Source organism: Setaria italica, chromosome I (genome assembly GCF_000263155.2).
Source record: "Setaria italica strain Yugu1 chromosome I, Setaria_italica_v2.0, whole genome shotgun sequence".
NCBI classification, from domain to species: Eukaryota; Viridiplantae; Streptophyta; class Magnoliopsida; order Poales; family Poaceae; genus Setaria; species Setaria italica.
The window spans coordinates 42,033,788-42,047,081 of NC_028450.1; the positions used below are offsets into that span (position 1 = coordinate 42,033,788).

The 13,294-nt window shown below is 52.2% G+C and overlaps 4 protein-coding genes, 1 non-coding gene and 1 pseudogene across 6 annotated transcripts; 3 read left to right on the forward strand and 3 right to left on the reverse strand.

Annotated features, from left to right (window-relative positions):
• Positions 1-404: 404 nt before the first annotated feature.
• On the forward strand, positions 405-2,244 carry LOC101767102. Its single transcript, XM_004954481.3, has one exon. The coding sequence runs from the start codon at positions 691-693 to the stop codon at positions 1,813-1,815; it is 1,125 nt and encodes a 374-aa protein (XP_004954538.1). The 5' UTR covers positions 405-690; the 3' UTR covers positions 1,816-2,244.
• Positions 2,245-2,448: 204 nt separating this feature from the next.
• Positions 2,449-5,110, forward strand: LOC101766689 (metal tolerance protein C2). The gene is made up of 10 exons (XM_004954480.4): positions 2,449-2,865; positions 2,975-3,083; positions 3,369-3,408; positions 3,719-3,795; positions 3,910-3,998; positions 4,120-4,189; positions 4,293-4,331; positions 4,423-4,573; positions 4,658-4,747; positions 4,825-5,110. The coding sequence occupies exons 1-10, from the start codon at positions 2,559-2,561 to the stop codon at positions 4,924-4,926; spliced, it is 1,074 nt and encodes a 357-aa protein (XP_004954537.1). The 5' UTR covers positions 2,449-2,558; the 3' UTR covers positions 4,927-5,110.
• LOC101766002 (U-box domain-containing protein 44) lies at positions 5,101-8,194 on the reverse strand. Of its 2 annotated transcripts, none has more exons than XM_004954479.4 (2): positions 7,859-8,194; positions 5,101-7,742 (listed from the first exon to the last, which is right to left on the reverse strand). In XM_004954479.4, exon 2 carries the CDS (start codon positions 7,712-7,714, stop codon positions 5,231-5,233), a length of 2,484 nt encoding a protein of 827 aa, XP_004954536.1. In that variant the 5' UTR covers positions 7,715-7,742; positions 7,859-8,194; the 3' UTR covers positions 5,101-5,230. The 2 variants fall into 2 exon arrangements, with proteins under 2 accessions (XP_004954536.1, XP_004954535.1); XM_004954478.4 differs by having other exon boundaries at positions 7,863-8,192.
• A 134-nt stretch (positions 8,195-8,328) lies between these two features.
• TRNAT-CGU lies at positions 8,329-8,400 on the reverse strand. The gene has a single exon. It is a non-coding gene; the product is annotated as a tRNA-Thr (tRNA).
• A 1,139-nt stretch (positions 8,401-9,539) lies between these two features.
• On the forward strand, positions 9,540-10,616 carry LOC101777214 (annotated as a pseudogene).
• A 1,974-nt stretch (positions 10,617-12,590) lies between these two features.
• On the reverse strand, positions 12,591-13,294 carry LOC101777629 (protein ELC; the record flags this gene model as incomplete). Its single annotated transcript, XM_004955242.3, is given in 1 exon segment — positions 12,591-13,294. A coding segment is annotated over 1 exon segment (498 nt). The 3' UTR covers positions 12,591-12,790.

The window sequence follows — 13,294 nt, forward strand, 5'->3', positions numbered from 1 at the left end:
TAAATATAGACTAATTACAAAACTAATTGTACAATTGGAGTGTAATTCACGAGACGAATCTATTAAGCATAAGTAATCCATGATTTGACAATGTGGTGCTACAGTAACCATTTGCTAATGGTGGATTAATTAGGCTTAATAAATTCGTCTCGCGAATTAGCACAGGGTTCTGTAATTAATTTTATAATTAGCTCATGTTTAATTCTCCTAATTAACATCCGAACATTCGATGTGACACTGTTAAATTTAGCGCCTCGTATCAAACACCCACTAAATAACAAATACAGCTAGTTTGATAAGCGTTGGCGCGCAGCGCATGGCATGTGGGCTCTCTCGATTTCTCTTCCCGAATTCCTTTTCTTTTTATTTAATCTGGTCACTGTTATATAATACCAGCGGAAAGGGGGTTGGGGGTCTTGCCGTCTCATTCTCATCGACTACCACCCACCCGCCTCGCCTCTCTCTTCTCCTCCCCTTCTCGAGCTAGGGTTAGGGTTTGCCTGCGAAATTGATCGAATCGGACGACTTCCAGCATCGATCCATCCATTCGTCCTTGGATTCGATCAAATTTCCGGGCATCATCATCAAGCAATCTCGCCTTGTCCATTTCTGAGAGTGGGGAGGGATTTGGTTGATTCCAAGATCCATCACAAATTCTCAAGAGGGAAGGGAGGAGAGGAGCAGGACGCCATGGATCCCAGCCAGATGATGTTCCCGATGTGGGGGGCGCCGCCTCCCGCCGCCATGCCTCCGCCCTCCGAGGACCCCGCCGCCGCTCCCAACGCGCAGCCCTTCCTCCCCCCGCCCAACCGGGGCTGGAAGCGCAAGAACCCCGCCGCTGCCTACCAGCCCCCGGCCCTCGGCGACCTCCAGGTGCAGAACCGCGCCAAGGCACGCCGCTGGTTCAAGAGCAGCAACCCCAATCCCAACCCCCGCAAGTACTTCTTCCCCAAGAACAAGAACAAGGCCGCCGCGCCGCGCAACACCACCTCCTTCATCATCCGGGCCAAGCGCTCCGGCGGCATTGCCTCCCTCGTCTCCCCGTGCCCCGTCACGCCCGCCGTCCTCCCCACCCCGCGCCTCTCCCCCTCCCGCGAGGGCCTCGCTGACATGGCCCAGGCGCAGTGGGGCGTCGACGGCTACGGCTCCATGAAGGGCCTCATCCGCCTCCGCAGCTCCCCACAGCCGGCCAACCCCAACGCCACTGCTGCATCCGACGACGACGAGGAGGGGAACTCTAGTGGCAGTGACGTCGAGGAGCACGTCGAGGTGGAGCGCCGCCTAGACCATGACCTCAGCCGCTTTGAGATGGTGTACCCTGGGAGAGGGGAGGATGCTGGGGGCTACGTGTTTGAGGACGACGACGAGTATGACCAGGATGCGCATGTGGCACGCCTCGAGGAGGAGAACCTGACGCTGAAGGAGAGGCTCTTCTTGATGGAGCAGGAGGTAGGTGACATGAGGCGCCGTCTGGAGGCGCTTGAGGCACGGTTTTCACAATGCAACGAGCATGATGCAGAGAGGGTTCATCTGGGATCTGGCGAGGGTGGAGGTGAAACTGCAGCGAAGCAGGGTGCTGTGGGTTTGGAAGAGACTGGCAACCACGATGCAGAGGAGCAGGGTGCTGTGTGCGGTTCGGAGAAGGCTGGTGAAACTGATGCAGAGGAGCAGGGTGCTGTGTGCGGTTCGAAGAAGGCTGGCGACCACGATGCAATGACGTTGGGTACTGAGAAGACAGACGAACACAAGATACAGATGGTTGATTCGGCTCTGGAGAAGAAGATGGGTGAGGACAATGTTGAAGTAAGAGATTAGGCTCGAGGCCTGGCGGTGACGACTGGTGGAACATGGAGAAGAGAATTCAGTACTGGTTTTTGGTGCTGTACATACGTGTTGATGACGGATTGAAGGGATGCGACATGGACTGGACATGTTTTGGGGACAGACATGTTGCGTAAAAATGTATCCTGGTATTTTGAGTTTATTTCTATTGTTCCTTGTTACGACGATCCTTTGCAGACCCTGTAGAGCTCTGCTTAGAGAGCTGCCTATGAAGTGGTAGATCTGGAGGAAAGAACTGAGATGATGAATTTGTTTTCGTGATCATTGCTGTCGTTACTGTATGCAATGGTTTATATTTGATGTTTTGGTTTGTACCGGTTATATTGTCGCCGTGGCCTGTACCTGATGATTGTAACCTTATAATGTGGATGTCATTGATGATGAATGCGCGTTCTGGACTGAGAATGGTTTGCATGATGTGTATGTTGCTGCTGCTACATGCCCGCTCTTCAGTCTTCTGAATTATTCAGTTTTTTTAGAATTATTCAGTCATAAAGTCATGTGCGGTTGCTCCCTCCTCAAAAGAAGAAAAAAAAAAGTAGCAAAGTGGGGCAGAGCCGTAGGTTCAGGATCGGACGGCAAGGGACGTGGGGGGCGTGACTGGGATTGGGTTGACCAAACAAACGACCCCTAACCCCCGACCCAACTGTAGCAGCGGCAGCAGATCTCGTTCGTCTTCCTCGCGCGCGGCGACGGCGACGGCGGCGGCGGCGGCCATGGACACCCCCACAGCAAAGGCAGCGTGGAACGCCAACTACGGCGTCGTCAGCAGTGGCGACCGCCGCCTCGCCTTCTCCCGCCAGCTCTCCTCCAACTCCGCCACGCCGCGCCTCGCCCGCTCGGACTCCTCCATCTCCATGCCCATGCCCATGCCCCCGCTCTACCAGGCGCCCAAGCCCAGCAAGAAGCTTCTCCGCCTGGCCACGGCCAGCCGCCCCATGCGCCGCCTCGCCCTACTACTCGCCCTCAACGTCGCCTACTCCGCCACCGAGCTCGCCATCGGCCTATTCACCGGACGCGTAGGTACGAACGAATGAATTACGGCCACAAGTAGTTCCTGATTACGTATTGCTATCAATTCTGTATCCACAACATGCTATTGTATTCTATTTCTGGTGCCCTTGTTTTGCAGGCCTAGTTTCAGATGCTTTCCACCTCACCTTTGGATGCGGCTTGTTAACTTTCTCACTGTTCGCTATGGCTGCATCTCGAACCAAGCCTGATAACCTCTACACCTATGGGTCAGTTACCTTATTCCTTATCGGCAGGCTTTCTGTGCCACACTTTTTCCTTACTATCACATCAGCTTCCTTAATGCAATCTAACTACCCGATTCATGATCCCTTCATTTTCTCGAAAAAAATTGTTACCGTGGCCACACCTATTCTGATTTTACCCACAACCGGGCAACCACCTACCTTATCCTAAATGGATGGCCGATGCCTCTAAAAGTTGTTTGCTTTCAAGCTATAGTGCTATTCATCTGTGCACTAATTCACACTCATTGTTTACCTGCTTTCTTTCAGGTACAAAAGGTTGGAGGTTCTGGCTGCCTTTACAAATGCTGTAAGCTTCCAAGCCTTCCATCTTACTGATACATGTGCATGCAGTTGTACGAAATTTGTTTGATGACAGCGGTGAAGTTCAGCCATTGTTTTCATATTCACTTGCTTATCATGTGCAATACATCAGTAGCGGCACACTGTCCCTACCATTTGCCGAAAATAAAAGTTGATTACTCTGTTCATGTGCTTGCTTACATATGATGTGGCTGTTTCGAGCATTAGACTTGCCTTTTAACATTGTTGCGCCCTTTCTAGCCTTTTGCTTCGCGCTAACATTTTGACCACCACCTGATGATTCTCTGTGTAGACAGGTGTTTCTGCTGTTCCTGTCTTTCTCCTTGGCTGTTGAAGCATTGCATGCGTTTATGCAAGATGAATCAGAGCACAAGTGCGTGCCATTTATGTCCAAGTGTTGTCAGATGGAATGACATTCTCCTGTCTTTCTTTGTTTTCTGCGGGTTCGTGCTGACACCTTCTTGTCTTCTATATAATTGTCTTTCAGGCATTATCTCATTGTTTCTGCTGTCACCAACCTTTTGGTTAACTTACTTGGTGTTTGGTTCTTTCGGAGCTACGCTCGTGTTAACATAGGTATCGAAACAACTTATGTTCTGCTGCTTCTGGTGCAAATGGCAATTCGTAGTTGTTCCCGTGTAAGAATTATAACTTAAACAGATTGTTTGGTTAACACGATCTCATTTATGAATGCCAGTTTACAGGAATGCGGAGGATATGAATTACCACTCGGTCTGTTTGCATGTCCTGGCTGATTCGATACGGAGGTACATGCATGCACCGCTGTTGTTGGGCTCTTTACTTGTACATTTTTAAACTTGCAGTCGCCACACATTTGATTTTAACTTACACCTGTTCATTCTTTTGCAGTGCTGGCTTGATACTAGCTTCTTGGTTTCTTTCATTGGGGTAAATTCTATTTTTGAGGGTTTCCCTGTGTTTCTCGCTATCATGGTGACTTGTGGCTATCCACTAATTCATTTTGTGCGACTCCTCGCAGGATTGAGAATGCTGAAGTTCTGTGCCTGGGTATTGTCTCGGTGGCAGTTTTCATGCTTGTTCTGCCGTTGTTTAAAGCCACTGGTAATATCCTACTGCAAATTGCACCTGGCAACGTGCCACCTTCTGCCTTTGCAAAGTGCTCCAGACAGGTAAACAGTTAGTCGTTTGCTCGGTTCAGTATATATTAAAAAAATGCACTCAAGACGCATGATGTTGTGATGTATATTCTCCAGATTACTGCTTGTGAAGATGTTTCCGAAGTATGGCAAGGTCGATTCTGGGAGCTTGTACCTGGTCAGGCTGTTGGATCTCTGTCCATCAGGGTAAAACCCTTTGACACCGAGCTGCAAAGCCTGCTGTGAAGCGTGATGCCTAATGTTGGTTCTTTTGGATTGCATAGGTGAAGAGTGGTGCTGATGATCGGGCGGTCCTTGAACATGCCCATGGTCTGTATCAGGATTTGGGCATTCAGGATCTGACGGTCCAAACTGACGAGTCGTAGTTCCATTGTGAGTTCCCCGGATACTCTGAATTGGCCACATTGTATTCTATTTGTAGGAAAGATGCTTAGATCAGGGGTGGGTGTGGTGATATGTACTGTATCCAGAAATCAATGAATCCAATCGAATGCTTGCTTGCTTGCTTGCTTGTTTGTTTGTTTATAAACACATACACGAATCAAAATACATATACATTCATCATATGATCACAATTGTATTAGTCACAAATCATCATGAAGAAACAAATGGAACTGCAAAGGAGGAAACAAACATGTGCATGTGCAGCAGGCAGCCCAGAACGCTTGCTCATGCCCCCCTGGCTTTGGCTTGGTGGAAGGCGGTGGAGAAGTTTGGGATCCTGTCCAGGTGTCGGAGCGCGCGCTCCGCCGTGTGGCGGGTGCGGGCGTCGCCGTTGCGGTAGGCCTCCACTAGCGCCGACGCAACGGTCTGGTCCGCCGCCACCTCCTCGGCGATGTCCTGGACGCGGAGGATGCGCTCCACTGCCCACACCGCCCGGCGCTGCAGCGCCTCCGTCCGGTTCTCCACCAGCAGCTCGACGACGGGGCGCAGGCCCTCCGCCTCACCGAGCACCAGCACGCCCTCCGCCGTGTTCGCCACGCCGTCCCCCAGCAGGGTCGACAGCGCCACCAGCGCTGCCTCCACCACCGGCGCGTCGGCGTGCTCCAGGCACGCCACCAGCCGCTCCACCGCCTTGCACCCGCCCTCCGCCAGGCAGAAGCTCTCCCGCAGCGAGCAGAAGCCGCCGTGCACGCGGCACGTCCCCAGAGCGCCGGGCGGCGCCGGCGGGGGCTGCTTCCCGAAGCACGCGCACATGAGGAGGCCGCCCCGCGGCGCCGGCGGCTCCGGCACGGCCGTTAACCTCCCCGACTGCAGCGACAGGTTCTCCAGCGCCATGGCGGAGTAGAGCAGCACGGCGCTGCTCATCTGCTGCAGCAGCTCTACGAAGAGCGGCGCCAGGCCCAACTCCCGCGCCACCTCCACGTACAGGTCCTCCTCCTCCGCCTCCCCCAGCGCGCACGTGACCCTGTAGAGCACCTTGACGGCGCCCTCCGTGAAGGGCGCCAGGTGCCGGTTGCTGCCGCGGATGGTGCCCCGCCGGAGCTCCGCCAGCCTCGACGCCAGCGCCCGGAACGCGCCCAGGTCCTGCAGCTGCCGCGTCAGGTTCCAGTCCCGCTCGGGGAGGTCGCCCAGCAGCCCCGCCGCCGTCGCCTGCTCCTCCGTCACGCCGCCGCGCTCGTCGGAGACCGCCCTCACCAGGCTGCCCAGGTGGCCTCCGATGGCGTCCGCCAGCTCCGCGCCCATGTACGGCGACACGTTGCGCAGCAACTTGAGGGACTCGAGGCGGATCTCCCGGTGCGCCGCCTCCACGAACTGGATCAGGCTGATGGTGGCGCCGGAGCTGCGGATGGCGGAGACCACGTCGGCCACCGTTGCCGCGGACCCAGTGAGGCCGACGAGGACGCTGAGGAGCTTGCACTCGATGGCGGGCCCGGTGTTGCTGATGAGGTGGAGCAGGCTGTGCACCACGTCCTCCGACACCAGCGTTTCCCCGCTCTCGTCGTCCACCAGGATGGACCGGAAGCCGGCGCCCGATGCCACCAGGTTGGCCAGGATGGCGGCCGACACCTCCTTGAGCCGCATGGGCAGGTGGCCGGCGCCCACGGAGAGGAGGTCCTTCACCAGCGGCGGCAGGATGCCCGCCTGCAGCAGGATCCTGGCGCTGGACTCGTTGGACGATATCTCCCTGAGGGCTTTGAGCGTGGCCTCCCTCGCCGGCAGGCTGCCCGTCTTCATGATGCTCACCAGCAGCTCCCCGACCTGCTCCGCCACCACAACCTTGACGTCGTTGGCCAGTGCAAGCTCGCCAAGGTACTCCGCCATGGCCACCTGAACCTGAGGTGTGCCTTCGATGAGCTTGGTAAGCAGAGGCTGCAGCCTGCCGTTCTCGGCCATCTGCTTGACGTTCGTCTCGTGCTTCTCCAGGTTCTTGAGCGTGTTCTCGGCTTTCTCCACGGCCACGAGGTTCTCCGATTTGCTGCTCCCCATCCCGACCAAGAGAAGTATTGCCCCGTAGACCGCACCGATCCTTTGGCATATGGGGTCGAGCTTGGAGAGCTCGTACAGCAGCGACACCGCCAGCTCCCTCTCCTGGAAATGGTCGTTGGACAAGAACTTGATGATGGTGCGGATGGTGTCGCCTTTGCCGAGCTCTTCCTTGTTGTCGTCGTTGTCCTCGACGACGACGCGGAGTACCTCGAGAGACTTGAGGCGAACCCTCCTGCTGCTGCTCTTGAGCATGGCGGCGATGGCCGGTATGATGCCCTGCCTGCGCACCAGGTTCTTGTTAGCGCCGCTCCTGTGGCACACCTGGGAGATGTAGAGGAGGGCACGCAGGGCGTCGTCCTCGGAGGGCATGTCGAGCTGGGTGAGGGAGGCGCAGGCCTTGTCGAGCTCCTTGTCCTGGTTCCTGGCCCTCCACTCGTCGATGACGTTGCGCAGGGCTATGCTGGGGGTCATGTCGGTGGTGCGAAGTTCCGCCTGGGTGAGGGGGCAGGTGGGCGTCCTCCCGCTGTCCCTGCACTCCCGGAACCACTTGTGGATGGCCTCCCGCTCGAAGGTCTGCCCCGTCTCGATGGTCACGGGGTCCTGCATCACCTGTTTGGTGAGAGGGCACATGAAAGCCTCGAAGGCAGGCTCCTGCTGGTAGGATTGGTCCTCAAGCTCGCTGTCGCCGCCGGAATCATGCACCGCCGGAGCATCAGCCATCATCTCTGTCTATCTTGTTGTCCTGTGGTGCCTGCATAAGAAGAAGAAGAAGAAGAGGGGAATGGAATGGATCATGCTGCTGCGTGCCTGCTGCATAGACAACAAGCAAAGCAAAGTATGTGGAAGCTCACCCACCCACCACCGTACCTACCAATCAGTTAGCAGCGGCGACGACGGGGAGGAGGGCGGCCAGCGGCGAAGACGGCCGGAGAGGAGGCGCACGACACGGGAAGGGGAGGCAGCTGAGGTGAGGCGGCGTTGCGTTGAGTCATTGAAAGGGGAGGAAGGAAGGGGAGGAGGAAGAGGACTCGGACCCGGTCGTCTCCTCTCGCCTGTGGTAGGTTTGAGGGGGTTGTCAAGTCAACCCAACAAACTCTCTCAGCAGCAGCCAGCTAGCCAGCGCGCTTTGCATCAAATAAACACTGACGCTTGAAATGAAATGAACTGTTAGTTTTTAAAAAACAAAGAAATGAAATTAATTCTTGAACGGGAGGACCATTTCCAGGATGATTACGGGTTGTTGCAACGCCACGACCGTGAGAATACATGGGAGGCCCGGCTGGAGTCGGGTGGTGGGACCAAGAAGAGAGACAAAAAAAAATTGACACAAAAAAACAAGCCCCCGGCGAGGATCGAACTCGCGACCTTTCGCTTACGAAGCGAACGCACTACCACTATGCTACGGAGGCATTTGTCTTTCCTGGAATACCAAAATGGTCTAGTTCGTTACAGATCACAATGGACACAGATACACTGCGTAAGCGGCCGTTGTCGTGCCGTCGATCTCGAACTCGATGCCAGCTAGAAAATCAGTCAAATTTGTCAGAGAAATATCAAACGACAAACACTAAAGGACCTTTTTTTTTCCCTTCGTTTTGCTTTTTTATGTTTATAATTTGTACTATGTTTATAATTTATTTATAATTTGTTTAGATAAGTAGCAAAAACTATGCGCCCAGAAAAGCAAAACGAATTGTATTTGAGATGGAGGGAGTATTTCTCCACACCAGCATCTCTTCCACCTGACTCAAGCCACCAGCATCTCTCTTTCCTTGACATCGCCGCACAGACACAATATCCCTCCCAAGCATCTCTGCGTAGATGCAGCTTGCTCTGAGCACCGCTGCCACCTCACGCCCTTGCGCCGCCCGTCTGAGGGACTCCTCGCACCCGGCTTCAACTGATTTGCTCGCATCGCGCCGCCGGGCGTCTTGTCGCTGCGTGACCAATCTCATGCCTATACGTTGCGGTGACTCCTTCCTCGTAAGATCCGGTGTGTTGCAGGCGCGTTGGAAGAGGAGGCCCAACGGGCATGGCGGCACACCGCCCATGCTCGATGGCTGGGATCCCGACGCCGATACCTCCCCGGTTCTTAGTTTCTCAATCGCGTGTTGCATCAAGTGATTTTCGATGTTGCTATAACTTATTTTCGGTGTTTCGGCGTATGAATTTGGATGTTGCATTAGCTTTTTTTTTCAATGTTGCAGCAAAGTGTTTTTAGATGTTGGGATTATCTTTTTCTGTGTTGCCAGCCGGTTCAAACTCTCTTTTTTTGAATGTTGCAGGCTTGCAGCAAGTGAGTCTGTACGTAGGGATTGATTTATTTTTTATGTTGCAATCAGCCAGTTTAAATGTTGCAACCAGATGTTACAATGATTTTTTGGCAAAATAAATGAAATTGCACCCTGTGCTTGTCCAAAACATCACTAAAAGCAGAACAGAATAACCCAAGGAAGCAGCTCGGTGAGCCTCGCCTCCGATCCCCTTCCTACTTCCTTCCGTCGCTCGCTGAGCCATTGCCGGATTGTTGGATAACTCCCAGATCTGATCGTGCGGATGCTGCACCTCAACCAGCCGCCGGAGCAGGAGGAGGAGGAGGAGGTCTACAAGATCCAAGCCCAACCTCTTCACCGAGGCCTCCGCCTCCGCGGCCTCCTTCCAGCGCCCCGTGCTCTGCCTCTTCGACAGGAACTTCGAGGTCTCCGTGGGGATACAGCACGACCGACTGGAGCTACCGCCCCTTGGTCCACGACGTCCTTGGCCTCAAGCTCAACAAGCTCAAGATGCCAGCGGACAAGACCTATGACCTCGATGACTCCGACGCCTTCTGGGTGGCCAACAGCTGGTCGCCCTTCCCCAGGGTGGCGGAGGAGATCGAGGCCCAGCTCGCCAAGTACAAGCAGGATGTCGATGAGGTGAACCAGCGCACCGGTGGCAGCAAGGACGGCGTCGAGTTTGATGGCACCGATCTCATTGGCAACACCAAGCACCTCATGAATGCGGTCAACTCGCTCCCAGAGCTCACAGAACGCAAGAAGATGATCGACAAGCACACGAATATCGCGACGGTGTTGCTTGGGCACATCAAGGACAGGTCGCTGGATGCATACTACCTGCTGTTTGACCCACGGCCCCTAGAGCGGGAAGTGGCGGACAGTTCAGAGAAGCAATCGTCTTCATGATTGGTGGTGGGAATTACATCGAGTACAGAAGCTTGATGGAGCCTTCCAAGCATGTCATATACTGAGATTCTCAACGGGTGGAGTTTGTTGAGCAACTGGTGGAATTGGGGCCCTTTGAACATTGTCATCTCATCCGTTTACTTCTGCCCGGTTTCAGTTCATTGGGAAATTCTCCTTGGTATAATCTTATTTGTTAAGTGTTAGTTATACGGTCAGTGCACACTGCACAGGTAGTAGCTACCAAACTTGGCAATCCAGAAGGCTAGGATGGAAGTCTTTGTTATTTCAGCATGGGAAATATGTTCACGTGCACAGATTAAAACCCCCTCTTAGCCACTGTTTTTGTTTGTGGAGTTTCTCTTTCTAGTTTTTTTAAACCTGTCTTTTTTATATCTTCTCTACAGCTAAAAAAACCAAATAAATACCGCTGTAGGGATTTCCAAAACCCCCTCTTAGCCATGGTGTTTTTGTTTGTGAAGTTTCTCTTTCTAGTTTTTTTAAAACCTCTGACTTTTTTTATCTATATGACAAATACTACAGTAGGGGTATTTCGCTCAAAAAAAAACTTGATTCAGGTGAGCTTGAACTTTCAGTTGCAATTATGGCGTGAATCTTAGTTTGTAGGGCTGCTTTATTGGGCGAGAAGCTGTTTTGAGTCCTGTGGTGAGGACTTTCGCTTTTTGGCCCGTCATCTGGTGGTTCTGTTGTTGATGAGACCTACATGATGGTTTAGCGTGGAATGACATGCGCTGCTGCGATATACAATTATGATTTAAGCTCACTACAGTGTTATGATATCCAAAAGATTTGCAAGCCTCCATGATAACACATAAAAATGTTGAATGCCTAAAGGTCAAGGGCCAGCAACTTGAGTGAATTCACTTTCTTCATAAAATATTGTACAGTTAATAGTAATAACCCTACAAAGTATCATGATACAAACACAAAATAGACACACAAGACCTCAGGCTCCAAAGAGGAAAAGAAAACAAAGGCACGAGACCTCAACAGTTAACGAAACATAACTTCAGCTCTGGATCATACACAGCTGACTAGCTGAGTTGTATAAAGATTGTTTAGGTCTGATCCATAACAATTCTATAGGCGAAAGAGCAGAAAGCCCCGGCAGCTACCAATCCAACACTATGAAGCCGAACTACTACAGAATCAGGAAAGCATACTAGTATAGTACAAACCAGGCAATAACAAGGCACCAGCAATTTAACAGCATAGCCCACTTCAGAATGAGCTGAAGCATTTGCTTTCAGGAACCCATTATCCAGAACGAAAGATATAACTCTGGAAATTGACACGGACAGAATGGTGCGTCAGTTTCTATATAAGCTAGAGATCAGACCAAGGCTCTCTCTGCTGAAGCTCGATCCTAAACCGTACACAAACTACAGACCGAACCAAAGCTATCTATAGCAAAGCAACGAGCCTTCAACTCTGACAAAGCTGAGGTGATTCACATCCCATTACATACCTTGAACAGGTCAGAAATCGCAACTGGTAAAGTAATCAAGTTAAAACAAATCCCAGCCTTTATACAAGGCAACTGTTTCCACTACAAACAGAGGAATCTGAATCTAGGATTCCAAAGGTAACGATGCATCAACATATATCGCAATCAGCTAATGCCATGAATGGTTGCAAGGCCTCCGAAAGTTTCTACAAACAGGTAGAATTCCAACAAGACCTTCAAGTGGATGTACAAACATGGGGCAATCGAACAATCGTAAATTTAAAAAAGGAAAGGAAATAAGCATTGCGATTTGCAGCTCAACACCATACATGACCGCCTGTGACGCAATTTGAATAAAGGCTCTTTGACACAGCTCTTATCCATACATTCAGTATCAAGAAATGGTGACAGGCAAAAAACATATCTTCCCATTCCCTGGTAAGTAGTGAACAAACATGGAGTACAAACTTTACACAGACGAGAAACTTCGGGCAGACAAGATCGGATTGGTTGTAGACCAAGCAAGTATACTGACCATCATCCCTATGATGCGTACTGCAGTGCCTGTGCTGCCATGCTAGCTGTAGCAACCTTGGCCTGAACATAGAACTGATCAACTCAACAATTCCCAGCTTTCACATAGGTGCCATTAGAAACTAAACTGATCAACTTAACAGTCCCCAGCTTTCACATAGGCGCCCGTTAGAAACTGAGTAATGAAAATCTAACATTCCAAAGGGTGAACATGAATCCATGCATATCTCAATCAGCTAATGCATGAACTTCATCATGGTTTCACTGCAGTTAACAAACGAGGACCAAGAAAGCACCTGAAATTTCGTATAAACAGATAGTAGTGGGTTCACCTCCAAGGAAGAACAAGACATTTAAATGATCTGTGAACTATCAGGTAACTGTAATTAAGACAAACAAAGTATGAAATGTGAACGGCAAGATCAAAAACCATACATGACATCATGTGATGCAATTCAAACTGAAGTTATTATTGACAGAAATCATTTCCTATCCATCCAGTCCTATCAAGTAATCGTTATAAACAGACATGGAGTACAACTTTACACAGACAAGTACTTAATAAGACAGACAAAATCGGATGTGTTGTAGACCAAGCATGTATACTGACCACCATCCCTAGGATGCGTACTGTGGTGCCCGGGCTGCCATGCTAGCAACCTTAGCCCGCTGCTGCTCGCTGTGCACCTTGGCAGACAGGGCGCGGTGGAAAAACTGCTCGCGTGACAGTGCGCGGACGCTTCTGAGGTAGCCGTCAAAGGGCACAGACCCTTCCTGAATGGCCTTGTCGAGCGCATAGATGGTATCCTCTAGCGCCAAATCTGCCGCCGTGCACTCAATCATCTGCCTGGACAGCACATCTGCAGGCTCGATGGCGTCCTCCGTGGCCTGGGTGTTGCCTCTCCTGTTGTTCTCCACGACCCAGGCCTCCATGACATCGGTGGCCATCATGACGTCCTGCAGGCGGCGCTCGAGCGCCTCCTTCTCCTCCCCCATCCTGCGCACCCCTTGGGCGACGAGGTCACCCCTGTGGCGCAGCTCTGCCTGGACGGCGAAGAGGGCGTCGACCTCGGCCTCCCGCGCGGGCCGCAGGGCGGCGGCGTCCGCGTAGGCCATGTCGAC

Bases quoted from the DNA above. Each gene is read 5' to 3' on its own strand.
- LOC101767102 (XM_004954481.3), top strand. From the start codon at position 691: ATGGATCCCAGCCAGATGATGTTCCCGATGTGGGGGGCGCCGCCTCCC.
- LOC101766002 (XM_004954479.4), bottom strand. From the start codon at position 7,714: ATGATGGCTGATGCTCCGGCGGTGCATGATTCCGGCGGCGACAGCGAG.
- LOC101766689 (XM_004954480.4), top strand. From the start codon at position 2,559: ATGGACACCCCCACAGCAAAGGCAGCGTGGAACGCCAACTACGGCGTC. The intron at 4,190-4,292 runs GTACATGCATGC...ATTCTTTTGCAG, and splicing joins CTGGCTGATTCGATACGGAG to TGCTGGCTTGATACTAGCTT. The intron at 4,748-4,824 runs GTAAAACCCTTT...TGGATTGCATAG, and splicing joins TTGGATCTCTGTCCATCAGG to GTGAAGAGTGGTGCTGATGA.